The 25,862-nt window shown below is 53.0% G+C and overlaps 9 protein-coding genes across 9 annotated transcripts; 5 read left to right on the forward strand and 4 right to left on the reverse strand.

Moving 5' to 3' along the window:
• Window positions 1-508: 508 nt before the first annotated feature.
• CABS01_12649 (uncharacterized protein) lies at window positions 509-877 on the reverse strand (the record flags this gene model as incomplete). The annotated part of the gene is made up of 1 exon (XM_060546002.1): window positions 509-877. The coding sequence occupies one exon, from the start codon at window positions 875-877 to the stop codon at window positions 509-511; it is 369 nt and encodes a 122-aa protein (XP_060396233.1).
• A 5,360-nt stretch (window positions 878-6,237) lies between these two features.
• CABS01_12650 (uncharacterized protein) lies at window positions 6,238-9,474 on the forward strand (the record flags this gene model as incomplete). The annotated part of the gene is made up of 5 exons (XM_060546003.1): window positions 6,238-6,362; window positions 6,497-6,592; window positions 6,879-8,015; window positions 8,070-9,016; window positions 9,074-9,474. The coding sequence occupies 5 exons, from the start codon at window positions 6,238-6,240 to the stop codon at window positions 9,472-9,474; spliced, it is 2,706 nt and encodes a 901-aa protein (XP_060396234.1).
• Window positions 9,475-11,055: 1,581 nt separating this feature from the next.
• CABS01_12651 (uncharacterized protein) lies at window positions 11,056-11,579 on the reverse strand (the record flags this gene model as incomplete). The annotated part of the gene is made up of 2 exons (XM_060546004.1): window positions 11,056-11,279; window positions 11,369-11,579. The coding sequence occupies 2 exons, from the start codon at window positions 11,577-11,579 to the stop codon at window positions 11,056-11,058; spliced, it is 435 nt and encodes a 144-aa protein (XP_060396235.1).
• A 1,807-nt stretch (window positions 11,580-13,386) lies between these two features.
• CABS01_12652 (uncharacterized protein) lies at window positions 13,387-14,529 on the reverse strand (the record flags this gene model as incomplete). The annotated part of the gene is made up of 4 exons (XM_060546005.1): window positions 13,387-13,637; window positions 13,715-14,057; window positions 14,140-14,361; window positions 14,425-14,529. 4 exons carry the CDS (start codon window positions 14,527-14,529, stop codon window positions 13,387-13,389), a joined length of 921 nt encoding a protein of 306 aa, XP_060396236.1.
• A 1,399-nt stretch (window positions 14,530-15,928) lies between these two features.
• On the forward strand, window positions 15,929-17,538 carry CABS01_12653 (uncharacterized protein; the record flags this gene model as incomplete). The annotated part of the gene is made up of 5 exons (XM_060546006.1): window positions 15,929-16,454; window positions 16,509-16,678; window positions 16,757-17,056; window positions 17,150-17,290; window positions 17,353-17,538. 5 exons carry the CDS (start codon window positions 15,929-15,931, stop codon window positions 17,536-17,538), a joined length of 1,323 nt encoding a protein of 440 aa, XP_060396237.1.
• An 839-nt stretch (window positions 17,539-18,377) lies between these two features.
• On the forward strand, window positions 18,378-18,599 carry CABS01_12654 (uncharacterized protein; the record flags this gene model as incomplete). Its single annotated transcript, XM_060546007.1, has 1 exon — window positions 18,378-18,599. The coding sequence occupies one exon, from the start codon at window positions 18,378-18,380 to the stop codon at window positions 18,597-18,599; it is 222 nt and encodes a 73-aa protein (XP_060396238.1).
• A 1,417-nt stretch (window positions 18,600-20,016) lies between these two features.
• Window positions 20,017-21,699, forward strand: CABS01_12655 (VHS domain-containing protein; the record flags this gene model as incomplete). The annotated part of the gene is made up of 5 exons (XM_060546008.1): window positions 20,017-20,028; window positions 20,242-20,634; window positions 20,681-21,151; window positions 21,207-21,363; window positions 21,419-21,699. 5 exons carry the CDS (start codon window positions 20,017-20,019, stop codon window positions 21,697-21,699), a joined length of 1,314 nt encoding a protein of 437 aa, XP_060396239.1.
• A 459-nt stretch (window positions 21,700-22,158) lies between these two features.
• Window positions 22,159-22,584, reverse strand: CABS01_12656 (uncharacterized protein; the record flags this gene model as incomplete). Its single annotated transcript, XM_060546009.1, has 1 exon — window positions 22,159-22,584. One exon carries the CDS (start codon window positions 22,582-22,584, stop codon window positions 22,159-22,161), a length of 426 nt encoding a protein of 141 aa, XP_060396240.1.
• A 215-nt stretch (window positions 22,585-22,799) lies between these two features.
• Window positions 22,800-24,259, forward strand: CABS01_12657 (uncharacterized protein; the record flags this gene model as incomplete). The annotated part of the gene is made up of 3 exons (XM_060546010.1): window positions 22,800-23,277; window positions 23,332-23,675; window positions 23,732-24,259. 3 exons carry the CDS (start codon window positions 22,800-22,802, stop codon window positions 24,257-24,259), a joined length of 1,350 nt encoding a protein of 449 aa, XP_060396241.1.
• Window positions 24,260-25,862: the final 1,603 nt, after the last annotated feature.

A 25,862-nucleotide genomic window follows, 5' to 3' on the forward strand; every position in this document is an offset into this window, starting at 1 on the left:
CATTGATAAGGTGCTACACATCGAGGAAGCATCACTGCAGAGTACTCTAAGCTCTAGCCTTGGCGTTGGAGAAAGCCATGTTACGACGGAACGCCCGCCGATTATCGGGATCTCGATAGTCATGATGGAGGGGACCATCCAGCGCGCAAAGCTTCGGTGATGGGACCGATTGTAAGGGTTGCTTCTCCCGGCACTTGCGGGCAGGTCGGGTGTGTTTAAACATTTCGGGAGTCCAAGCGAACGGGTCAGCCAAGACGAACCACGGTCTCAGGTAGCCCCGTGCTTGAACCTTTGATCACTGCGCTCTGCCATTTGGACAGCTTGATGTTTATATCCGTAATCGTTGCGAGAGATGGATGATGGGACTTCTGGAGTTTTGCCCGCCCTAAGCTTTTTTCGAGCGATCCTATTCAGACGTCGGCTTTTATTCCGCGTCCGCGAGTTTGTGGTCCGCTGTCCTGCGCTTCGAATCTCAATATCGATTTGGCTAGCCATGTAGCTTCCCGGATCAGAACGGGAAGAGCTTGAGATAGGCTGTAGGTGACAGGGTAATGCTTATGCAAGACTCTAGCAGAGTTCTGGTTGGAAAACCTTGATCCACCGGCAAGTCGGATAGCAGCTTCAGGCGCGATAGAGTCCCAAGGAGGTCAAAGGGGGAGCTCCCGGCCGGAGTGGACACGAATTCGGAATGGAGGGGACGCGAGAGGAAGATGGAGCTTAGCTGGTTTTGACACATTGGCGCCGAGGTTCTCCTCCCCCGCTGGACGTTGAGGAACCTTTGGTTGGGGGTCGTAAATGCCGGGGGATTGCACAGCGACGTGGGGTGGACGAGGAGAAGCAAGGCAGGAGATGTCGAGGAGGAGAGTTTCGAGTACATACGGATACGGGGTTACTATGCATTATACTCTGTACAGATAGCCTATAGATGTAGTACCTATGTGAAGATAGAGGGCGATGAGATGGCTCTAGTCGAAGCTGCTGTTGTGCAAAACGGATGAGCGATGGGAAACATTAAAATGGGGAAGGACAATCCGGCGACTGTGGGGCGGTCGTCGAGAGCACGGAGGCAGGAGCATGGGGCATACCTTACGCAGTAGAGAGCACAGACCTTGTCACCAGCGCTTACCCCACACTTTGCACCTTCCAGGCCAAGTTGAACGGGGAAGGCAGGCACCTCAGACTCAGCGCAGGTGCGTCCGCTGCACTTGCCCGCTGCAACTTCTTACATGAATTGCCATGAATTGGGATTACTGAGGCAAGAAAGTTAAGAGACTTTGAAGTGCAAGCTGCCTAAGGTGACTCCTGCGTACTCTGTACTCCTTCCTGCCTAGGTACCTGTCGTGCTTGCCTCTCCTCCGCATTGAGGTGGATGCCCTCCCAATTGGCATTGGAGCTTGGTTCCCATCCTCAGAACTCGCCCATTCCCACCTCCCACACCCACCCTTTCCCTTTCCCGCCATTTCACCACACCTCACGCACAACAAAACTGGAACAATCCACCGACCTCCCTCTGGCTACTGCAAGCTGCAGCCATCGGGAAATTTCTCAACTGCAAGGTAGCTTGGAGATGGGATGTCACGTTCATGGAAGGGTCTCCAATACGAATGGGTCCCCGAAAATTCGTCGCAATTTCCCGCCAGCCAGAAGGCCCCTTTCGAAATCGAGAGAAAGACAGACCTGGACGAAGGAGAGAAAAAAAAAAAAAAAAGAGGGGGGCCCGAGCCTGGTCAAGTGAGCCAGCGGAGTATCGGCCGGATGCTTGCCGGGCGTGCCTCAGAAAAGAGTAACAATATTTCACGAGAACGACAAGAAGCACGAGGAAACTGACGGATATACCCTTCCGCGGCCCAAGGGCACAGAATGGTCTGACAGGGTTCAGCATGATGGATCGACTGAGCACACACTAATAATGGACGGAAGCATAGCCAGACATGCATGCCACAGGTATGGCTTGTTGTTCTTGGGGTAATCAATCATTAGAGGCAATGTATCTTTTCCCTGTTCTGTTCTTGTCTCCCCCTTCTAACCTTTGATGCTCTTGCGTTGCAGTTGCACCGAGACACCCGACTGCGACTCTTGTGCCCGCTCCTCTCGTCGCTCGCTACCTAGTCTCGACGGGCAGATGGGCCTACGTGGTACGGTGTTGGACCACCAAGTCGCACGCCATGTAACAGTCCTGTGGCTGATTTGTTATTTTATGAACTTATTTTGCCTCTACAGCTTTTGGAGCTTGTTCGGGAGGTTTACGTTTTACTAATCCCCTCTTCCCTCCGGCAAGCTCCCGTCCTTTCCAGTGCGCGTCTCGGACTCCGCATTTGGAGATATGGAGCTGGGTAGCTTTTGCTGGGAGGTGAGGGTATGTAGCTGCCCAAACCCCAATGTCCATCGTGCAGGGATGGTGGCCGTCGCTCTGGAGTCCCAGCTTCAGATTCAGATTCCTTTGAAGCTCATGACACACAGCAACCGGGGGTGGGGGTTGGGTTGAGCTAGGCCACACAGGAACGCACCGGCCCAGAAGCAGCAAACCGAGCTTTGCCTCGTCTCGCCTCGCCCGATTCTACAACAGCGGGAAGGTGAAGCTGATCAGGGCCGAGAGCCCGGGGGGTTTCGAAATGGACAAGATCGATCATCTCTTCTCACTACCCTGGCACTCCTGGCACGCCGCACGCCTGACTTCTGCACGTTCAAATACACTACGGACTACTTGGCCTTGGACAGACGGCGTCGTGTGGTTTCTCCAAAAAGAGGACGAATGAGTGGTCCGTTGGCGATGTGGCCGTCTCATCTAGGGCTCCCTGTCACGATTGGCCGCGATTGCGAAGCTGCCATTGGCGCGTCTTGAGACCAGCAGTGTCCCCGGTGTGTATTCAGACGCCTAATGGAGAAGCACCCATGATCCCCTCCCGGCGTCAGTGCAGCACAAGGCAGCTTGCACAGACACGTTGACGCAGAGTCCAGGAAGAGCATGGCTTGCTTGTGTGCCAATTAGCCTGGCTAGGTACTCAGATGCAGAAGAGGCAGAGGAATACCGACGTGTGAGTGCAAAGAAGACAAGAGCCAATCAGTTGGTGATGGTCTGGAATGAAGAGAAACAGCCGTGGTAGCCCACCAGCAAGCCGCAACGACAACAAGCAGATTGGAGTAGAAGCTTGTTGAGATGAGACGAGATTCCGATATTCGTTTTTTTGCTTTAGTTTGCGTCTTGGGATCTCGCCCTCTCACCAATGGATCCACGGTGCAGATGCAGATATAGCCCACTCGACAGCAGATGACGGAAGTGCCTTAGAGTTATCCGTAGGTATCTGCTTGACTGGATTGCTTGACTGGATCATCGGCCTCCAGTGGCCCTTGCCGACGAGGGATGATTTCATGGCTGAGCTCCCATTGGCACTGGCTGTGAAGCTCCCCGCCCTGCTTCCCCCACCACATGCAACCATCTTTAGGGTGGTTGAACAGGGCAGTCCTTGGTTGAAGCTTGGCCCAGCCGCTACTTGACTAGGTCATCCGAGGAAGGTCTCTTGTTGGTGTGACCAAACGCAAAAAGATACTTCACACATGTCAACCTCAAAGTCCCCTTTTAAACAATCGAGTCTACGGATACCTGACTACGAATGCCCAAGGCCACCCAGAGTGAGGTGAGTCTCAGAGTCTCAATTCTGCTGCCCCAAATCATCTCGCTCGCCCAAGAATCCTTCGACGCCTTTCGATTCTCGATGTAGGTAGACATCATACTCGGGTCAGATACCTTGCGCGCTTGTCACCCTTTGCCCTTTTCTTCTGACCTTTTTCCATCTACTTGCTACTGATGCATGGTCTCTTTGCCGGCTCCGGGATCGAAACCTAGGGATATCCGAATGGAGGTATGGGAGGCAAGACAAGCAAGGTACCTTTGGAGATTGGAGAGATTGGGAAGGGCAGCGGGGGTTGGCTGAGGTAAGCTACCTTGTCATTGGTCGGGGATGGTGGGATGGACCTATGGTCGTAGGTACGTAGATACTTGGGTACGTAATAAGCTACCTACCTTAGGTAGGTAGGTCAGGTAAGGTAGGTACTGTGCAAGGTGAAGGAGCACCGGGAAAGAGCGACCAGTGACAGACGCTACGAGTGCGGCAGTGGCAGCGGCAGTAGCAGCACGAAGCAGGAGCAGGGCACCTTGGTGCTTCTCCAATGCGGAGAGAGAGGAGACAACCCCAGACCCCAGATTCTTGCCTGGATTTCCCCCATTCAACGGAAGCCAATTCTTTCTCTCCTCATCACTCTCTCCACCTTTTCCCACCCATTACCACCACCCGGCCACCACCTCACCACCACCTCACCTCACCTCACCTAACCTCACTCACGGGCAACCTCACATCACACCTCTCACAAAATACACTTCACTTCCATCACTCGCCAGGCACCTCACTCACACTCGCACACGCACACGCATACGCATACCGACACACGCGCGCACACTCTCAGACTCAGACTCAGACTCACACTTTGGACACGCGGGCGCACTACACTCCCTCCCTGCTTCTACCTACCTAACGCATTACCACCGCGGCTTTCTGCCTCCTCATCGCTTCACGTTTCTCAATTCCTCCTCCTCCGCCTCCGCTTTCTTCACACCTACCACCTCACCTACCTTACCCGCCTCCTCCTCACGCAAAGGGCCGCCATCATCAAACTACGTTACCAGCTCCATCTCCAAATTGTCCCCCCATTGGCACACGCGCCGGTCCTGTACACACGACGTATTAAGCATTAATGTTGCATGCGAAAGCATCCCTCCTCCATTAATCTTCCGCGGCACTCCGTTAGATTAGACCTTCCATTGTCGCTACCGCCACCTCAACTTTGAACAGCCGGCACACCAGCCAGCTCTTCTACCGACCGCCTCACGCGACATCTTTCGACCTCCAAAATTTCCCCTCCCGATACACGTAGTATCTCCATCTATACATCAGACTCGCCGCCTCGAGTACCGGTACCACAAAGCTTTGTAGTAGCGCCGATCATATCCTCTTACCTATCTAAACATTCAGCATTATCTCCTTGTCGCACGCGCGCCGCAGACAGCCGGCATCTCCGTGTTTCCCCTCTTCCGCCGCATCCCAAGCTTAAGTTTCTCAGCTTCCAAGCTACCTGCCTTAGCTTACCGAGACAGCTCCAGCCTCTCTTTTCCGCGCTTCTGTCTCTGCACACGTTAACGTCGACGTCGGCGACTCTCTTTCTCATCGGCTACTGAGAAAGGTACGCCGCGGCTCAGCGTTTCCCTTTCTTTCGCTGCTGCTGCCCTGCGCTCTGCCTCTTCAACTTCTGCCGGGCTTCGCTACGACTTTGGTTCGCCCTACGACCTAGTCGCGTCTCTCCTCATCTTTCTCCTCTTTCTCTCACTGCTGCTCTCCCCTCCCGAGAGTCTCCTCATCCATCAATTCCCCGCCTTTTGCTCTCCCACCCCCTCCCTGCCAATTCACTTCGACCTCGCTGCCATTTTATCCAAGGTTGTTATTGTTTGAGCCGAGTAACTACGCCTTGGTTGTTCACGCTCAATCTTCGCATGCATGCTTGCGTGTGTCCTCAGCCCAACGCACAAACATCCATACACATTGCCGCAACATCCCACCGCACACACATCTCCTTCATACTCGACCTCGCTCTGCCTGTATCCGTTGTGTCACTCGTGGTGCCGTGACACCAGTACTTCCCTTCTTCCCCAAATCTTCTCCTCCTCGCGCCCAATTTTCCTCGCAACTTGCCCACCCTACCTATCACCACTACAGCCGGGACATCCCACTCCGAATCCCAACTCCTCCCTTCCCTCGCGCGTCTCCCGCATGCTGTGCGGTACCGGTTGATTCGAGTTGCAAACGCCGGCCGCCACCGCCCGTGGACGCTTACGTCTACCAAGAGGCATCTGAGACTCGCTCACGCCAGGCTTGCATGGAAAGAGACGAAAACGGGGGGCTAGCAGAGGACCGTTGTCAAAACAATTCTCTGTTGCTGCTCTTCGCGAGACCCTGAAAGCTGTCTCTACAACAATCATCTTCATATCGATACACACACCGCACCCCGCAAAGTATCCCTTTCAAGCCCAACTCTGCTTGCTCCGCCTACCTTACCTCCTCCATTTCCCCCACTTTCTCGTGCTGTGTGACCTCGGTGGTCCTTGAGCTATCCTATTACCTAGCCGAGCACACGGTACCCTTCTTTTCCCCCTTTACCTGTCGCTCCTTTGGGTAGCGTTTGCACAAAATGATGCCACTCCAATCCATAGAGGGGCAGCCTCATGGAGGCTCTGGCATAGCTGGGGAAAATGGTGAGGCCCGGCAGCAAAAACCCAAGACGTTGCCGTGCAAGTATTGCAGCAAGCGCTTCAGGTAAGTCGGCTTCCCCTCCTCCTTGTTGCAAGGCCCCCCGACTCTCCTCTCTCGATGATTGATTGCCCTACCTTGCCTTGGCTTTGGCTTTCTGGCTGTACCTTCGGCTAGCTTACATTGCTTTTGCATTATAGGCGTGTGGAGCATGTCCAAAGACACGAAAGGACACACACCAAAGAGAAGCCCTTTGCCTGCGGCTGGGCTCGCTGTGGGAAAACGTTCGGACGACGGTGAGTTCTATCAACCTTGCCCCTGGCCATTCGTCATTTCACCCGTCCTGCGGCCTGCCTGAGTACACTTACCTCACCACATCGACACCATATGCTGTCACCTTCCACACACTCCACACCACCACCCAGCTTGACTTTGCTTTGATTTGATTTATCCCCAAGACGTTCCCCCGTCCCAAGACCCCGACTTTCGACTCCACCTCTTCCCTGTTCTTGATGCTCAACTCCAACACGGCCGACTCCCCCTCCCAACTCTGACGAAGGAATATGCTTATATGGACATCAGTGATCTCCTTGTCCGCCATGAGAAGCTCGTTCACCTCAACGAGGGCAGCAAGGAGAATAATCGGCCAAGAAAGACTTCATCCAGCACACACAATCCGCCATCTTCCTCCGACAGCCATGTCGAACACGAAATGCTGGGCGTTCAGCGCCCACCTCAGCCCCAGTATCACCAGGAGTCAATAACGGCCGTGGCATCCACCATGGCCCCAGATCCTCGCATGCCAGGCCCGGCCCGTGCCGCTGCTTGCAACCTCGATCTACTTTCTGATGCGGCTCTGGCCAGCGAAGTGAACCCCATGCAGCAACCCATGATGGCTGAGATGGGACGTCCGCCTTCCGATCATACGAGGATCAAGTCCTATGATGAGTCGATGGGGTATCCCGAACGGCCACGAGAGGATCAGAACATGCTGGCACCGGGATATGTTCCTCAGCCCCAAGCAGCACCTTACGACGACTATCACATTTTCCTCGACGACTTTGCGCCCTCTTCGCACTACTTGCCACCTCCGTTCGAGTCTGATCAGCAGATGGGGGGACTGTGGCCCCGTGGCGATATGCATCACCGTGGCCCGTCCAAGCCATCATCGCAGTTTCCGTCACGGTTCCCTTCGGTTCAGCCGGATGGTCGGGAGGGTATGGAAGGTGGTCCAAGGAGCCACGAAGAGTCAATGAGAGCACCCCTTCGTATCTCTGCCGTCGACCACACGGTCATCAAGAACCGACTGGAGGAGTTCTCATCCGTTATTCCAAACGACTTTGTCTTTCCGTCTAGACATACACTCACTCGTTTCCTTGAGGGATACATCAGCGGTTTCCACGAGTATCTCCCGTTCCTGCATATACCCACATTGACGCCCGCCGAGATGGCACCGGAGCTTCTATTGGCCATCTTGGCTGTTGGTGCACAGTACCGATTCGAGAGCCACCGGGGTCATGCGCTGTGGTATGCTGCAAAGGCTGTTGCGCTCGAGCAGATTCGAAGGAGACATAGTCATGAGGTACATGCTCTTCTACCGACGCCCGCTGCGTACAGCCCACACTCGACCCGACCTTCTCCCAGCTCTGGATTTAGGCATACCTTTGCCTCGGCACAGCAGGATCGCCCGATGACACAGGACACTCATCGCGAGCCGTTGTAAGTGTATTTCCCATCTTGCTCTGCTTTTCAGCTCTAATGTTTTCCCCGCAGCTCGCCAAACACCCCGCAAGCTCGTCTTGAGACCACACAGGCTGTCTTGCTGCTCTTCGCAGTCGGGCTTTGGGGAGCGAAAGCAATCTTGCATGAGGCTCTATCTCTTCAGAGCCACCTTGCTATGCTCGTTCGCGAAGAGGGTCTGATAGCCGAGTCCAGCCCGGCCGTTGCACCGGATTGGGAGACTTGGATTCGACTTGAGGGAGCTACGCGCACCAAGCTCATAGCTTATTGCTTCTTCAACCTGTGCAGTATCGCGTACAACATGCCGCCTCTTATCCTTACTTCGGAGCTTGGCCTATTCTTGCCCTACCCGTCCAGGCTGTGGAGGGCTGAATCGGCATGGCAGTGGCAGGAAGACAGACAAAACTATCCTTCTGTCGAAATCACCGTCCACGACGCCTTCTCCAGAGTCCTGACGACTTCGCCCCAGGGCTTGCCTCCGCACATGTCATCCCTCGGAAACTATGTCCTTATCCACGCATTGCTTCAGCACATTTACCTGCTGAAACAAACTTCATTCGCACTCAGCTCGCCGTTTGGGCCACAGAGGGGATTGAAGCCGGAGGATGTGGAAGAGGTCACTGCTGCACTGAGGATATGGCAGGTGAGCTTCGAACACCGACACCAATTGAGGGCGGCCGACGCGGGGCATGTGGGCAACAGCGACTCGTTCCCGGGTGGTCCGGTAGCGTTCAACTCTACCGCACTCCTGCGCTTGGCATATATCCGTCTATACACCGAGATCCCACCCAACCGATCCCTCGAGACCAGGGATCACATGCTAGTTGCTTCGTCGTTGAGCAATATGCCCCTCCTTGTCCGTACGTTGAGATTGCATAGAGCCGTGTTCCAGGCCATTCATGCTTTGTCCATGTTGGTCAAGGCCGGCGTCAACTATGTTGCGAGGACCAAGAGCCTGGAATGGAGCATTCAACATTCCTGTAAGTACCTGTTCTTCTCAAACATCGCTTGTTCTAGCTAACCCCGTTTCTTTGGAGTGTGCAACTTCGAATGCGCCATTCTCTTATCTAAATGGCTCCTTACTCTCGCATCGATCGGACCGAATGACCCCCCTGCGACCCCCGAAGAAAAGAATCTCCTACAATCGGTCAGGAGAATGCTGGACGAGACGGAATTTGCTGTGCCCATCGATCCATCCCTGGGTGGGCCTACCACCGGCCAACCTGCCAACAACGAGGTATCTGCGAACGACAGCACAAGGTTGAGACAGCTAGCTGCAGCGGTCATCAGGCTCTGGGCAGAGACATTCAAGGGCTCGCACATTTTCGACATGGTCAGAGTAATGGGATCAAGCCTGGATGGGTATGCTGATTTGGTCGAGAAGCCCCGCGACAGAACGCCCCTGGGACGCATTGCCCATGACCCAAATCTCGGATGAAGTGGTCGGACCCCAGATGGTAAAGTATTTGGTTGAGGCTGTTACACTGCATGGCTTGTACGGTTTTCGACGGAGTAGCGGCATCATTGAGGCTTGATGTCGGTCGACCTCTCAGCGCCAAGACATGATTTCTCCCGATGCGGTTGTTTGCAGGACATGGAGTTTCCCTGTCGCATGCGTGTTTCTCCGCGTTCGAAGACCGCAACAAGGCGGCGTAGTCGCTGGTCCAGGTCTTTTTGGGATGGAAAGAAGCTCTCAACGGCCAAATGCGTTGATTCGGAATGCAGAGTTTGACGAATCGAGCAATGGCAGCGTGTCATTGGTCTGCCCTCAGATGTTGGAGAGGGGGAGAGCGTGCGCGACCCCTGGTCGGGATTTCGGGGCGTCGAACCGGCGGCGGAGTACCGACAGACAGGGACCAGCCAGACTACGCAGGAGATAGAGAGGGCGGGGGATGGGAGGGAAAAGAACTTTTGGCTTGGCGTTCTAATGTTACGTGCCTTGACGCAGTAAGGAAGGTGTCGGAGAAACAGTTGCACTGCGTTTTATCTTTCACCTTTTTTTTAATTTTTTTTTTTTATTCTTCGCGTGTACAGTGTTTGGTGGGCTCATCGGCTCGTCGGATGGGTGGCGCGGCTCGGCCGGTTTGATCTAGCTATTTCCATGTTGTCTCGTCGTATGTTCACCTTAGTCTGGCTTGATCTTTGAGGGGTTATGAAGTACGGATGAGAGATGTGGTTCCTGTCGGGATTGTGTGGCGTTGACAGGTCGCTAGATGAATAATGACATGTTCATATCTGACGTTGCGTTTGGTGCTTGATCATTTGTGATGGTCCTACTTGGCCGACTACCGTATAAGCCGGGTTACCTTTCCCGTTCTTCGAAAGTTCCTAAATGCATTTGAGATCCTAAAGAGCTTAAGTTCGATTTGCAGTTATTAAGCTGAGAACATGTTTTTGGCGAGAACACGAGTAATGTGATTGAGGAAGCGGAGTGGCCTCGAGTGTACGAACACTTCAAGGCTGTAAGACTACAGTTAGGATTGAAATAACAAATAATGGACTACTCCGCATCTGCCTTGTTTTTTCCCTCCTCGTAGTGGAAGATCGGTTTGTTTGTTGAACTATGGTAAACCCTCTCTGATTATTGATTTGTCAACGAGGAATAATATCAATGCGATTAGTTTACGAACGAATTCGAATTGGTGTCAGAAGTTAGTTAAAAGTTTACCAAGGACGGGCGTAAACAACAAGAGACAATTGACTATAAACCAAGCGAGGGGACATGGGGGACTCAAAGAGTCTATTTTCTATATGAAGGAGGAATAAGTACTAAGGTAGGAAACTTAAACTGATTCGATATCGAATTTAGCTTGCTTCTTTTCCGGAAACCAAGAAAGCACCAAAATGCTCGAGTCAAGATCACTCTCGATAGCCCCCTTTATTTCCTCACGTTGCTGTGGGCCATAACAAGAGCGTACTGGAAGAAAACACCACGTCACCATCATGTCTCGCGGAGTGTCTCTCCGTCGGAAACGGCCCCCCCAACTTTCCAAAACATGGAGGGGGGGGGGGATTCCCTCTAGCAGCGGACGGAACTGAGGTTGTCGTTGAAGTTGGAGGGGACGGTGTTCCGGAGACCTCTAGTGGTCCAGGAGGCGCCGCCGCAGCTGCCGTCGCAAGTAGATTGAAGAAATTGTGTTCGGAAAGATATTCTTGACGACCGTCGCTTGACGTACAGGAGCGCAAACGAATGTTTCATCTTCTCCGTTCTTGGAAGGAAGGGAATAAAGTAGACGGTAGCAACTCACGTGAAGAAGGTGCAGGTGGCGCTGCCGGTGTCGACGGAGCTGACGACGTCGTTCATGGTTCCGGGGACGTTGGCTTGGAATGACGTTTGTCAGCTTCGCGTTTTTGAGGGCGGAGAGGAATGAAGCCCGAAGGCTGGAGAGGTCTGAGGGGCGAATCCGAGGGTGCGAGGGACGTCCTGCGGCCGCCGACGTCCGTGGTGACGCAGTTGCCGAGGGTCTGGTCCTTGCAGATGCGGATGGTGGCGGCGTTGGTGAGGCCGAGGAGGGCGATGGCCGTGACGGTGGAGGACTTCATTTTGAGGATTGGGGGGGGGACTGGTACTTCGAGTAGATTGGGAAGATTGTGAAGATGGTTTGTAGTGTAGAGTGTTGTGATGAGGTGAGAGGCTGATGCCGATGGGAGGGGAGTTGGGATGGGTGGAGGGATTTATAGTTGAATCTGTATCGTCATTCTTCTCATCATTTCTAGACTGTGATGTTATTGTAGGACTGGGATTTCGACCAAAGCACCCGATTTTGCTGCCTCTAGATGTCAAGCCGTAGGTGAATACTTCGCGGGACTAGGACCTCAAACCAAAAGTGCCCGCTTTCGTTGTCTCTGTGTCATCCTTCGACTCCTCCCCTCCTAAATTCAAGACGGGAATACATTGTGAGACTAGAATCTTGGACCAGAGTATCCAAGTTCGCGTCTCTGCCTATCCACACTGTCCTACCTTGGCTCGCCACCTTGATTGTTCCTTGAGGTAGCTTAACAGCCCATCTCGTGTATCTGAACATCGAAGGTCTTTTTCGGTACCCTCTTGCCGGGGGATTGAGGATCGTCAGATAGAGCTCATGGTAGCCTTGACCAGGGAACCTCTATACAACCAATCACGACACCGAAAGCCTTGGATGTTGCCATCCGGGCGATCCTATTGCAACAACATCGGAAGAGACTTAGGGATCCACGGCTAGGGCAGTCCCATTACCGCCAAATATAATGCCTAGAGGCTAGGATATTGGGATGATTCTCTTACATCAGAAAGAACTTAGGAAGGTCTTGGATATTGCTCTCCGGATGATCCTACTGCAACGTCGGAAGGGACTCGAGGGAGCCGCGGCTGGAATACTCCTAGAGCATTGATGATGGCACCTAGAGCCGTGGGTATAGAGATCATCCTCTTGCAAGATGAAAAGGAACTTAGGGAAGCCTTAGCGGGGACACTCCTATACCACCAATGAGGAGGTCCAGAGACCTCAAGTCTCGCCTCTTAGACGATTCTCTTGCCAATTTGGGAGAGACTATCGTGAGACCTGGTACAGAGCCCCGAGCTAGAAGTCAGCATGGGTGCGTCGGCTGCATTCTGAGTAGCAAAATGGCACTGTCTCGATACACGAGACATCTTCGTGAGATGTACGGGACTTTGGTTGAAGGATCCATTAATACACTTACTTCATTTTGCTGGACGTGTCGGCACCATTGAGATTGATACTCTTTCAGGTGGACAACTCTATAAACCATGCCGGTTCAAACCATTAGGAAGGCCGGGAGCACGGAACTCGGCTGCTCCTTCATGGGGCGGTGTGAGATTTCTGTCAGCAGAGTACTGCGGCTCCTTTACTTCTCCATACTCTTTAAGATTAAGCCCTACTACGCTTAGAATCCTTCGCTTTCTATTACCGAGCGGAGACTTTCCAGCGACGTTGAGCGGCTAGGATGATTGTGAGGCTAGGATATTTAAACGGCATGGCCGTGCGGGTGTGGCTGGCGGTCGATCTCTGCTATATCCACAAAACCGCATATGGCGGGGCAGTCAAATTATATTTTGTGGTTTTTGGGACTTTGGATTCGGATCGACATTTAACTCTACTTCAGCCTGCAGCCGGGCGGCCCGGGCCCTGTGCCGGTCTAGACTAGTCGGCTTACTTGTCTCATCTTACTATTGCCTCGAGTTGTGTGTGCGAGAACTGAGCTCAAGAGATACGTCTTCATCTTAGAGAGACTACGCTGAACAAGGAGGCGACATTGTGGTAGGGGGATTGGACGGCAGAGACGAAAAAGCTACGGACGATGAGGGACAAAGTACTTCAACCTAAGCACTGGTCCTGAGACAGAACGAATCCTATTTCCCAGCCCAGGCCTTGGTAAGAAGCTCTTCAATGACTATGGGGCGGATATCTGGGTACTTTGCGTTCAGGCGGTTACCCTGGGGCACCAGGATCCTGCCCTCGACGCTCATCAACCCGAAGAGAGCGATCATCGCCTGCGTCTCCTCCATTGACGCCGGTCCTGCGCCGTAGCCAGCCGACCAGACGGTTGCCTGGCCGTTTCTCAACTTCTCTTCTCCGTCATAGACGACGTCAAACTTGGCTCCTGGCAAGAAAATAGACCATGTCAGTGCTACGTGACCCTTATAGAACTTTGCTATGAAGATCCAAGACTGTACGTACCCGTGAGTTTCTCCGCGATTCCCAGAATCTCGTTGAACGTGGTGTCTGAGCCGCTGATGATGCTAATTTTGGGCCAGTCGATGTCGTCGAGCATGCGAACGACGAAGCGGGCCACGTCTACCGAGTAGGTCAGGGTCATGAGCTCATTGCCTGTTCCAGGGATCGCGGCGCGGCGGTTCGCGATGTCGACGGCCCAGGTGTGAGGGGTGAGGTTGCTTGGGGTGTGCGGCATGCCAAAGTAGTCCATGAACCACCCGTTGATGACGCGGGTGTACATGAAGCCAGTCTTTTTGAGGCGGCGATTGCGTCCAGCCAGGCACCGAACACCGCCGCGTTCGTGTCGCTGGTTAGGTGTCAGTGACTCCGCGGCAACGAAGAGGGAAAGGTGCCCCGGGATAGAAGGAATCTGCGTACTCTGGAGACACCCAGACTCCGAACTCGCTGGGTAAGAATCGAAGGGTCGGCTTGGCCTTATCGGCCGCGGCGATGAGGTTGAGCTGTGACTGAGCGGCCTCCGGGCCCACGAAACCAATCGTGGAGATGACTGTCTCGACATTGTGCCTCTCGAGCAGCAGGGATAGCGCCTCGATGTTGCCGTAGTCAGCAAGCACAATCTTTGCGCCACCTGAGGCGAGTGTGGTAGGAGCCTAGAGGGCCTGGTCAGAAGGGGTTCAAGCGTGTTCGCATGTGGCTGCGGCTAGAGCATTCACCTTTCGACTAAGCAGGATCACCTCGTGCTTCTTGCTGAGCTGTAACTGTTCAACGATGGTCTTACCGACACCGCCCGTGCCTCCGGCGACTGCGACTACTACCATGATGGATGTGATGGTGGTTTCAGAGTTGTAGGAATTGGGTTGTGTGTTCCTGAAGTTGTCAAGTACAATGGATAACAGCTGGATCCTTTAGCACAAGACCAGATCCAACACGGTTGTACTTATAGTCAGTCGACCATGAAAACATAAAGCAATCTTGGAGTCTCGGAGGCCTTCGCAGAAACCCGCCCCTGTGCGGATTTATCGAGAATGCATTGACTTCAGGCTTAGGGGCAGCGGATCTCAAGTCAAGACACATGTGGCAAGTACTCGGCGGGTTAAAGATGTCTGTCTCTATCGAAAGAGGGAGCTCCGGAAGAAGCCGTCGTGTGGTGCAGAGAGTGCCATTTCCAACATCGCGGCAGACTTCCATGTTGCGGGCTTCAGGCGCAATGACATGTTCAGCTGGCGGAGTTTTGCCCCGAGGGTGACTCGTGTGTGTGAGCTTGGTATTCAAAGTTGTCGGAATTCGGGCTCCGCGGCCCCTTTGACGATAGAATGGCTGTCTTTCAACGAATTGCAATGTGTATCTTGTGCTGCCAAGCCTTGTTTGAACAACATCCTCTGCACAGTGTCATCAACATCTCCTGCTGGATCTCGTTGTACGAGTCGCGTAGCATCATTCTACTTCGCTCGGATGACTAGAATCACATACCATCATTCCTTTGGAGGAAACAGACGACTGCGTAGATGATGGCGGTCTCAAGGCATTCTCACGACAAGTTCGATATACCAGCAGATTATCAATCAGGGTATGCAAGGGTGATGAGCCAAGTCCCTCCTCATGGGGATGGCATTTCATTCCGACATTCACGGCATCTCACTCGTAAGGTTTGAGAATGAGATTGAGATATGCTTTGGTCATGCGAACTTCATGCAAGCCCGGTGCGGAACAAGCCTGAAAGTGCCGTGGTTTCGTTGTTGTGATGCTTGGAGTTCAGGCTTAAACTCCGTTTAGTGAGTCAGCGAAAGATTTCACAGTCAAGAAGAAAACTCTCAGTGGGTAGAGGTAGTAGCGGACAATGAAATGTGGTGTGGGCGCCACCGGTCCATTCGAAGAACAGGAAGCCGGTCGGTCGTTTGATTCTACCTGGACGGCAGACGTTCGAGGTCCGGTCCCGCCGCCGCGAAATGCGCGCGGCGCTGATAGACGATAAGTACACGTGCAAGGTCATGTGATGGCGCGTTCAGCCTGCGTCTGGATCCCGGCGCGTCCGTCGCCGTGCCCCCCGCGGTCGCCCACTCGATGACGCACGACACCTTTCTGGCTTTTGATGCTGAATTCTTGGTCTTGAGACCCAATCATTTTGTATGCACACCACAGCTAGCTGCAGAGCGACCCGACCTCAAAAGTTATCCATCGACTTATTGGGATACAATTGAGGAGAAGTATTTTAAAATCATGCCAGCCCGTAAGCGTGCTGCGTCGCCGGCTGCTGAGGATGAGCCCCGGCGGCGGTCTCGGCGCGTCTCAAGCACTCCCAAGAAGAGCATGTATTTCGAGAGTGACGACGACGATGATGACTTTGATGGAGATGCGAAGGTCGAGGTTGACAGTGATGAGGTGCAGAGCGAAGGTGATGATGAAGAAGAGGAGGAGGAGCAACCCAAGAAGCGTGGACGTGGACGGCCAAAGGGTTCAGTCGCTAAACCTAAAGCTAAGCCACAGCCCGCGCCCAGCAAATCAAAAGCAGTGAAGAGGCAGAAGATTGAGAAGGTTGAGGATGAATATCAGGATGACCAACCTGAGGAAGATGAGGACGAAGAGGAAGATGACGAGGAAGATTACGAGAGTAGGGTCACTATCATTCCGCATGAGAAGCTTCGAGGGCTCGATGGACAGGACTACTCCGACGACACCGTTCACAAGAACACTTTGTCGTTCTTGAAGGACCTCAAAGCTCACAACCAGAGATCTTGGCTCAAGAGTAGGCCCCACAAGGAAATCCTCTTGGTATTCTACGAATACTGATTTAGTCCAGGCCACGACGGCGAGTATAGACGCTCCCTAAAAGATTGGAACACCTTTGTCGAGACTATCACACCAAAGATCACCGAAGTGGATTTCACCATCCCAGAATTACCGGCCAAGGACCTCGTCTTTCGCATCCACCGCGATATTCGCTTCAGCAAGGACCCGACTCCTTACAAGGTACTTTGACATTCCCCATTGCCATCAGGTTGCTTGAAACCCCGTGGGAGAATGACACTAATGGTCAATAACTCACAGGCTCACTTCTCTGCGGCATGGTCTAGAACGGGTAAGAAGGGACCTTACGCCTGTTATTACATCCATCTTCAGCCAGGCTCTTGCTTTGTGGGCGGCGGCTTATGGTGTCCTGAGGCGTCGCACTTGCAGAAGTTGAGGGAGAGTATTGATGAGCGGCCGCGTCGGTGGCGTAGGGTCTTGAATGATGAGAGGTTCAAGAGGACTTTTTTGCCCAAATCGTTGCAGAAGGGGGGCGAGGAAGCGGCGTTGAAGGGATTTGCTGAGACGAATAAGGGAAATGCGCTAAAGACTAAGCCCAAGGTATGCCTATGTCGGATTTTTTGTCCTGCAATCTATCAAGAGCGAAGAGAAGACCACGGTCATTGTGGATCGTTACTAATCACGCTTTCGTAGGGCTACTTGGTCGATCACCGCGACATCGAGCTATTGAAGTTACGCAACTTCACGATTAGCAAGAAGGTTGATGACAAGGTTTTTACCGAGGACGATGCCCAAGAGCAGATTTGTGAGATCATTGCCGCGATGCACCCATTCGTAAGTAACCCTCTGCCGACTGGTTGTCGTTTGGATGATGGATGTGCTGACACATGATGTAGATCACCTTCTTGAACAGCATTGTCATGCCGGACTTCAATGCAGACGACGACGATGATGATAGCGACGAAGATGAAGAGGACGAGAATGGCGACGCGAATGATGATGCTCAAGAAAACGGCGATGCAGAGGAGACAGGGGATGAAGACGAGGAAGGAGGTAAGGACTGGAGCACGCACAAGTTCTGATACTTGGTTGGGATAGAACACCCTCTCTTCTGGCACACCACACCTACTCGAAGGATATTGCTATTGTTCAAGCTGGCGCGAAGCCATTGATTGGAAGCAAAGACAGCCCGGTGGGAACGAGTTCTAGCTGGATGATGAGCGATGATGGCATTTCGTGTTGATAGTTTAGCACGAGCGTAAGTGCTTGTAGGATATGAAACAGGCGCAGGACACTCCTGTGCGGTCTTTGCTGGCGTCGACTACAACAAGAAGGATTGCACTGATTGTGATACTCCCTTGTTCGTCCTATAGTTCTACAACCTTTGATCGTGAAGTCTACTCAAGTGCTCAGCCCGACTTGGAAGATCCGTTCATCCTACGCCAATAAAGGGGGACGATATCCCTTTGTTGCCTGAAGTACAACCATCCATCAGAAAACCTGATGAAAGGATATATCCTCGGAATCTGTTGCTGGCATGTGTCGGGGAACGGCTAATGGTTGTTTGACACACAGCTTTCGAGGTTTCAAGTCTTTAACATTTCAATCTAACATCATCTCTGAGTATGCATTGAGTCTTTCACGCTATGTAGGGAGCACAATAAGCCATCAGCTTAGACCTAGAGAGTCGTAAAGACTTGACCAAGCTTCTGGTCCCTGAATATATGGCTTCAGAAGGTCCTCGGCTGAGGCTACTTAACCAGAGGGATCAAAGCCACCAGACAGTTTCTACTTATCCTCATCAACAACATCAAATAATTTCATTAGCACATTGTTAAACTCACCGAGCCATTTTCTGACCCGCCACTCTAGTGTTTCGTTTCGACCCCTGCTGCCAACTTTCCTCAAACTTTTCATCATCATGACTATCGGTGCCGTCAACGCTCTGGTCGACTTTTGCAAGTGGGCTGCTGCCAAGCGGCCAGACGGCTCCAACCGTCAGTACAAGTATGGAGATTGCCACAACACAAGATGCCATTGGCCCATGGACTACAGCAAGGATAAGTGCCACTGCTTCGACCCTGTTGAGGAGGTCCCGAAGGATATCGCTGAGAAGGATGCTGGTGAGGATGCAGAGAAGTAGACAGTAAGTTTGGAAGACAGGTACTGCCGAATCAAGGTTTTGTGTTTCTTTACTTGACTATCAGTTTTGCATTGGCATGGAGTTGCACCAAAAAGTCTGCGATTGAAAATGTCCTAGATAAATGAACAAAGATGTCATTGCTTCATAGCTAAGTTGAGGTACGCCGTGAGTTAAGTGAGCCTGAACGAACAATCGTACTTATCTTTTGAGACTAGTGCTTGAACATTTCTTGTAAGACTGATTATCATAGGATATTGCCTGACTCGATCCCGTTCAACCCGGGAAGCAATACCTTTGGACTGCATTCGCAGGCCGCCATAGCCAGGTTCTTGTTGGTAACTTGTGCCATGCTTGGACTCGGAGCTTCAACCCATTGAACAGTGACTTAAATTCCAATCAAGTTCTAGAACAGCTTTGGGAAGCCAGAAGCAACAGTTGAGAGCTCTCAAAAAGAACGGAAAACGCGTGAAATGCATTTTTTCTTTCCAATCATTAGACGTCCACGAGGTTCAAAGCATCTTTGGAGACTGCAGGATCACATGACATATTGTTTCGGCCAGTCACTACGATTGGCCAAGCCGGATCACGGCGCCGAGCAGTGCCGGTGGTCCTCAGGGGAGTGATGACTCCACAGGGTTGAAGCTGGTTGGCCTAGGAGAAGTGGCTCGTGCTTCCAGCGTTTGTGCGGGACATCCCAAAGCTCACTGTTCAGAGAGGTCCGGCCAGCAATACCTTAGGCAAGGTACCTTGAACTCGGGTCATCTTCTCCAACCATGTGCCTTGCCAGACCCAAACTTTGATAAGCAAGACTTGAAAAGCCGAGTGAAAACTCTTCAATGCTTGAGTGAATTTGTTTTTTCTCCTTTGTTTACCAGCATGCTGCATAATACCTGTGTTCAAGTCCAGTTTTCAGGGTCGGTTCCACGGGCTCTTGAGTGAAACTACGTCAGCGGGGCCCAGTCCACCTAAGGTAGGTAGGCTCACGCGCACCCGAAGAGTACGTACCGGAGACACCCCGCGGAGCTGAGCTTGGAGGGCGCCCTCCCTGCCCCACCAAGACTGCCTCGTCCGTCCCTCATTCACTCACTTCATGCACATTCCATCCCGAGCCCGACCCGGAGCCCGATCTTGACGACGGACTACATATCTATCATTCGCATCGTTTTCGACAATCTGAACAGCCTCACTAGCGACGACCAACTACCTTAGCTCCGGGCTCCCGCATCTGCCACCCTCATCCTTATATCCTCAGGCGGACACTCCTCCGCTAAGTAGCGGCGACCTCACCTCTCGATCCCTCCTCCGGCCAGCCACCTGGGTTGAGCCGCAACACCACAGCTACATACCAGTCCTTGCTTGCTTAAGGACTACTGCCCTTTGAACTCAAGATACCTCACTGTATTGTACGCCGGGCATCATGTTCTCTCAGGTACGCGCGCCCCCTCATCTCTAGCTCTCCGCAGTATCGGGTGGTTACAGCCGCACGGGGGCTTTCGGTGAGGCTAGATGGATTGATAGTGGATGCTCAAGAGCTACGTTGTCTTGTGATGATGCCTATTCAACACCCTCCGGAAGCTTCATGTAGCCTCAAAAGAGCTATGTTACCTGTAGAGTACACAGGAACTGACACCAAGGACAGAAGAAACCATATTCCGCCGTTACGGTGAGCATTGAGACGCTGACCGCCGAGACATACGATGAAGATGACATGAGTGGCATCCCAGACCTTGTGGAAGTCATCAAGCTGCAAGCTTCGGGTCCCGTAGAGGCTGCCCGCGCCATTCGCAAGAAGCTCAAGTACGGCAACGTCCATCGCCAGCTCAGAGCTTTGACCATCCTGGACGGCTTGATCCAAAACGCTGGCCCACGTTTCCAACGAGCTTTCGCCGACGAGCCCCTGTTGGAACGACTGAGGGTCTGCGGAACCTCTGATCTCTCTGATCCCGACGTCAGAAAGAAGTGTACCGAGTTGTTCCGCAGCTGGGCTCAGTACAAGAGCACGCCAGGCTTGGAGCGTATTGCGAAACTGCACCAGGTACGGCCGACGTTCTTACTCGCCGATGCCAACTAATTTCTTTTAGGAACTACCCAAGCGCAAGGTTGCTGTGACTCAGGAGCGATCCAAAGCTGTGCGGGAGACTGAGAATCCTTTCGGGGAAGAGGAAGAGGACAAGCCTCCTTCGCCCACCACCCGTGCGGGCGAGTCATCCAGACCTCAGCAAACGCCGTACCTGCCTTATGGCAACACATCCAATGTCACCAACTCCTTTAGCCACTCCAAATCCTCTTCCCATTCTGGCGGCTCCTTCTTCGGGTCGTCAAAGGATAAGAAGAAGAAGGACAAGGACAAGAAGAGCAAGCGCAAACCCTTCAACCTGGAACTGGAAAAGGACGCAATGAAGAGCGCGATTGCTGAAAGTTCCATCGCCACAACCAACCTGACCAACCACCTGCAGAGCATCAACCGTGAGAGGGAACGGATCTCTGATAACGCCCAAGCTGTCCAGCAGTTCGAAAGCTGCAAACAGCTTAGACGAAAGATCCTTCGTTATGTAAGTCACGTTCGCGCCTCGCCGCCTGATTCTTTTCTCTGACTAGTTGCCACAGATCCACCACATTGAATCCGAAGAGTGGCTCGGCAGTCTCCTTCGCGCCAACGACGAGCTTGTCACGGCGCTCATGACGTTTGAGCAGCTCGACCGCTCGATCGACGCCGACAGTGACTCCGACGATGAACTTGCCGAGCAAGCTCACATGTACCGAAGTAAGCGTCCACGTATTCCTATCAATTCTCAAGAGCTCTACTAATAAATTTACAGTGGTGACGGAAAAGGCCAAGCAATCCATGTCTCCGCCTCCCCCTGATGTTTCTGGTCTGAGCATCGGCAACACTCCGTTCTCCCGTCCGCCTGCTCCACCCCGACCGGTCCCGATGGCGAGGCGTTCCCCGCCCGCACCGGCTCCGGCGAAGCCCCCGAGACCTCCTGTCCAGAAGGTTGTTGAGCCTGACTCGGAGGAGGAGGAAGACGACGATGACCCTTTTGCCGACAAGAACGCCCTGGAGACGCCCGCGACCGAAAGAGCAGAGCCGAGATGGTGATACCAAACCGTCATAACTATTACCCATCATACTTTTCTATCTTCTTTGTGCTTTCCCCCCTCTCAGTCAAGGATATTCTGTGATGATGAGGGATTGAATAAGTGGTCGAGAGACTGCATCAGGTGCAAGTTGAAAACCTCAAGTCATCTAGCAAAGCGCCCCGTTTAGACATTTTCATTGATGAATGATTCAAGAGCATACATATCTACTATTTCTGTGCTATTAATAATGCGCACTACTATAGAGTACATAACGTTCCCCTTTCCAAACATCCGAAATCGGTCACCGACTTCCCGCCGTTGGTATCGACTCGGCCTCAACTCCCCTTTGGGAACAGCGCCCGGGCCCCCAACGTCCCCGCCGAGCGCCATTCCGGGAGCTATCGCCCGACGTGCCCCCGCCGGAGATGCCACGATCCCGCAATCCCCTCGGCGGCATGTGTTCAATTTTTGCATCCTGTCAAAGCTCCCCCTCGCGGTAGAGCTCTCTTCGATGTCCAATGGGATCCTCTCTCGCGGGGCACGGGTTTCCTCTCACAAGCTCGGCCGAAGCTCTTGCTACTACATCTCGTGGATAAGACGCAAAACAAAGTTGTGACCCCGCGGTTCGATGTGACGTAAAATCAGGGCCCCGACGTTGCACCGCAGTGGGATTTATTGAATCCCTTTCGATTATCGATAAGCTCGGGCTACATTTTGGTAACGTCTTCCGCGACTCGCGCAACGGCATGTGGAGCGGAGGGCCCGATGGTAACGCGTGCGGATGGTGCATCGAAAGTGAGATGTGACATGGAATAAGATGAGAAGGTTCCCTTTTCGGGAGGGGCCTGTAAGAAGAATTCCCGTGAGGCCATCGCGACTCGCGAGGGATGTTCCTGCATGTCATTTACAAGGATGGCGGAGAGAATATTGGCAGTGATTCTAATCCCGCACGCTCAACCCGCCATCGCCGACCCGGGGGCAGCAAGAATGACCGTCAGACATCCTCCGTCTAAGACATCTATATGAGTGAGCTCTCCTCCTCCAATGCCATGATCTTGTCTCTTCAGCCTCCAGCAAGCGTAGGTCACTCACTCATTCCCTCCCCGAAAGTCCGCCAAGATGCTCGCCCTCCTCGCCCTGGCCGTGGCCATGGTCACCGGCGCCCACGCCGCCGCCAACACAACCACCACGCTCACCCCTGTCCTGCGGCCCGAGTGCAACAAGACGGACCCGGCCAACCTCGTTCCGTCCAACGATATCACTCTCAACTACGGCGCCGCCGACGACGTGAGCCTCGTCAGCGTCGTCCTGGCCATGAAGTACCCCTCGGTCGTCCTCGAGGAGGTCGCGGCCATTGCGAGCGTCGAGTGCGCTGAGGACGCGAGCATCACCGTCACCTTCAACGTCACGGCCGCCTTTGAGCAGACGTCTCAGCAGTGGCAGGCGCTCGACGACTTTGTCATGGTCACGAATCACCTGGGTAACTGCGATGCCGAGAACGAGCGCGGCTTCTTCTTGGTTGACACCGTTACCTGGGACGCCGAGACTCTTCAGGTTGTTGCGAACGCTCACAAGAGCGACGTTGCCAACACAGCTAGTAAGTCTTTGTCTCACGCCTTACACAAAGACATGTGCTAACCACCTTGACCAGCATCTACGGAGATTTCCTTCTCCAACGTCCCTGTTCAGAATCCCGCCAGCAAGCGTGACATCAAGTGGGACGACGGCGGCGTTCACATCACGAACACGCTCGCCCTCCCCGCCGACACGAACCTCTTCACCTACGACCCGTACCTCTCCGTCACCGCCGACGAGGCCTCCCTGACGTCCAACATGACCTTCTCCGGCACGCTCAAGTACAGCATCATCCCCCTCAAGGTTGAGCAACTCGCCCTCGACATCGACACCACCTTTGACGCGGTCCTCGGCCTCACCGTCGACGTCAAGGCACCGTACTCTGGTAACTTTACCTACGACCCCGAAGACCTGGGCTACGTAAGTGATCACTTCTCAAACTTGCCGCATTACACCGACTAACATCCGAATCCCAGAACTTTGTCGACATCCCCGGCATCATCAAACTCGGCCCCGCAATCGGCTTCGCCATCGGCGTCGAACTCGAAGCCGACGCCAAAGCATCCATCACCACGGACCTAGGCATCTCCTTCCCCGACGCGAAACTCCACCTCGACCTCGTCGACGCCGCATCCTCTTCCGCCACGGGCTGGGACCCCGTCTGGACCGCGCGCGCCAACATTTCCGAAAAGGCCGCCGTCGGCGTGAACCCCTACGTCGACCTGGGCGTCGAACTCGTGTTTGAGATCCTCGGCGGCGCCATCGATCTCAGCTCGGGGGTGACGTCGCGCTCTAAGCTGGTGAATGACTTTGTGCTGTCTGCGAGCCAGGGGGTGAATGGGACGGGTATCAGTGTTGGTCAGAATAATACGGGTTGTGAGGAGGGGCTTTCGGTGAAGAGTGATTTCTTTTTTAGCGTTGTTGGGTTTGCGACGCAGTGGTGGTCGCAGGAGCTTTACAGTGTTGAGGTGCCTGTTGCGGATGAGTGCTATACTTGGTTGTGAGGTGTGGTTTATGAAGTTCGATGATGCGGCTGCCAAGGCCACTGGGATCTGAATGATCAATATGGTGATGAGATGAATATTCTGAAAATCCCACATGATGTCGTTGTATGAGAAATGAAATTGACAAGTCTTCAAGCGTCAACCTAGAACGAATGCTCGCGTACCTGGAAAGACATCGAGTTGGCTTGTCTAGGGTACTACGACCGATTGCAGATGATGGTTGATCTCAGGTAATTTGGACCTTGTCTGCTGCCGATCATTCCATCTGGAGACGAAAGGAACCAATCTTTCTACCGAGTGTTCTTTGTTCGAGTTCAGTTCAGCCCTGTCGATTACCTCGAAGAGAGAAAGGATATGCCGAGCAACCCTGCAGGCGATGTTCAATCTCTGCGGCTCTATCTTTGAGAAGATTGAGAAACTTCCCTTGGCTATATGGCCTGAAAGAAGCAAGTCACTTGTTCTAATCATCTATTACCTACGACCGAATCTGGTTTGTCGATTCAGTCATATGACGCTTGATAGGAGACTCAAATCTGCCGTCCTTTCGGAGCAGCCGATCAAGTTTACGATATAGAAGCTCACGAATGGTGAGAAAGGGATTGGCAGTCTTCGAGAGCCGGCATCCGTGTGTACAATCTAGGACAAGACTTCAAGAGGAGGCTCCGAGAAACAAAGACATATATCTCAATCTAGAGATTGCTAGGTGCCTTTATGGGTTTCTCTTGGCTTCAACGCCATTTGAAAGACCTCAACGTCTCAATGACGTGATGAAGCCAATAGCCAGATTTTCCCGGAAGATGTCTCAAGCTACATGCTAGTAGTCTCTTCTTCAAGGGAGTGAATCATACGTACTTCAGTCAGCGATGCATTTGAGGAATGATCGCATGCGAGATAGCCCTGTGTACGAAACCGTCCTTGAGAATGTTCTCCTGAGTCCTTTCGTGGCCTTTCCATGTCGGTGCTCTCGCTATCAGACTAAAAACTTACTTTTGTCAGCACTCACTCACTCATCAAAGCCAAGGTATCAAACCCCAAAAGGATCTTGAAATTTCCTTATTTTCACATATGATACGAAGCCGCGGCACATTCCTGCCCAACGACTAGTCTTCTTCTCATGACAATGGACTTGTCCATCACAATACTTCCTGGAGAGCCTCCTGGTCCGCCTCGGTCCGCCATCACCCTTGGCATTAGGGGATAAAGCCGAGGCACTAAGAAAGGACGAGTATGGAGGGTGGGTGAGGGGTAAGAGTATGGCTGCGGCACATCATGGCTCACGCTGTCTTCACTCATCATCCAAGGCTCACCAGGTCTAAATGCCATACTTGTGAAGAATCCGTCCCCTAAGATCGAGCTCGTAGGGAATGATACTCGGTTTCGAGGTAGTTTTCGCTTATTGAGACCCACCACTCAGTCATATTCTGTCACTCGACGTGGCAGACGCAGTGAAGGATTTCCAGCTTGCGACAAGACCATACACCACGGGACCACTTTCAAAACTGTGCCCAGTGATGCCTCATCAAGATGAAGCCCCTCCATTGAGTCGCTCCCCAATTCGTGAATTGCATGCCTCTCGGCGTGCGCCCTGACAAGCCGCTCTAGG

Source organism: Colletotrichum abscissum (genome assembly GCF_030869225.1).
Source record: "Colletotrichum abscissum strain IMI 504890 chromosome Unknown Scaffold_39.1, whole genome shotgun sequence".
In the NCBI taxonomy this organism is placed as follows: Eukaryota; Fungi; Ascomycota; class Sordariomycetes; order Glomerellales; family Glomerellaceae; genus Colletotrichum; species Colletotrichum abscissum.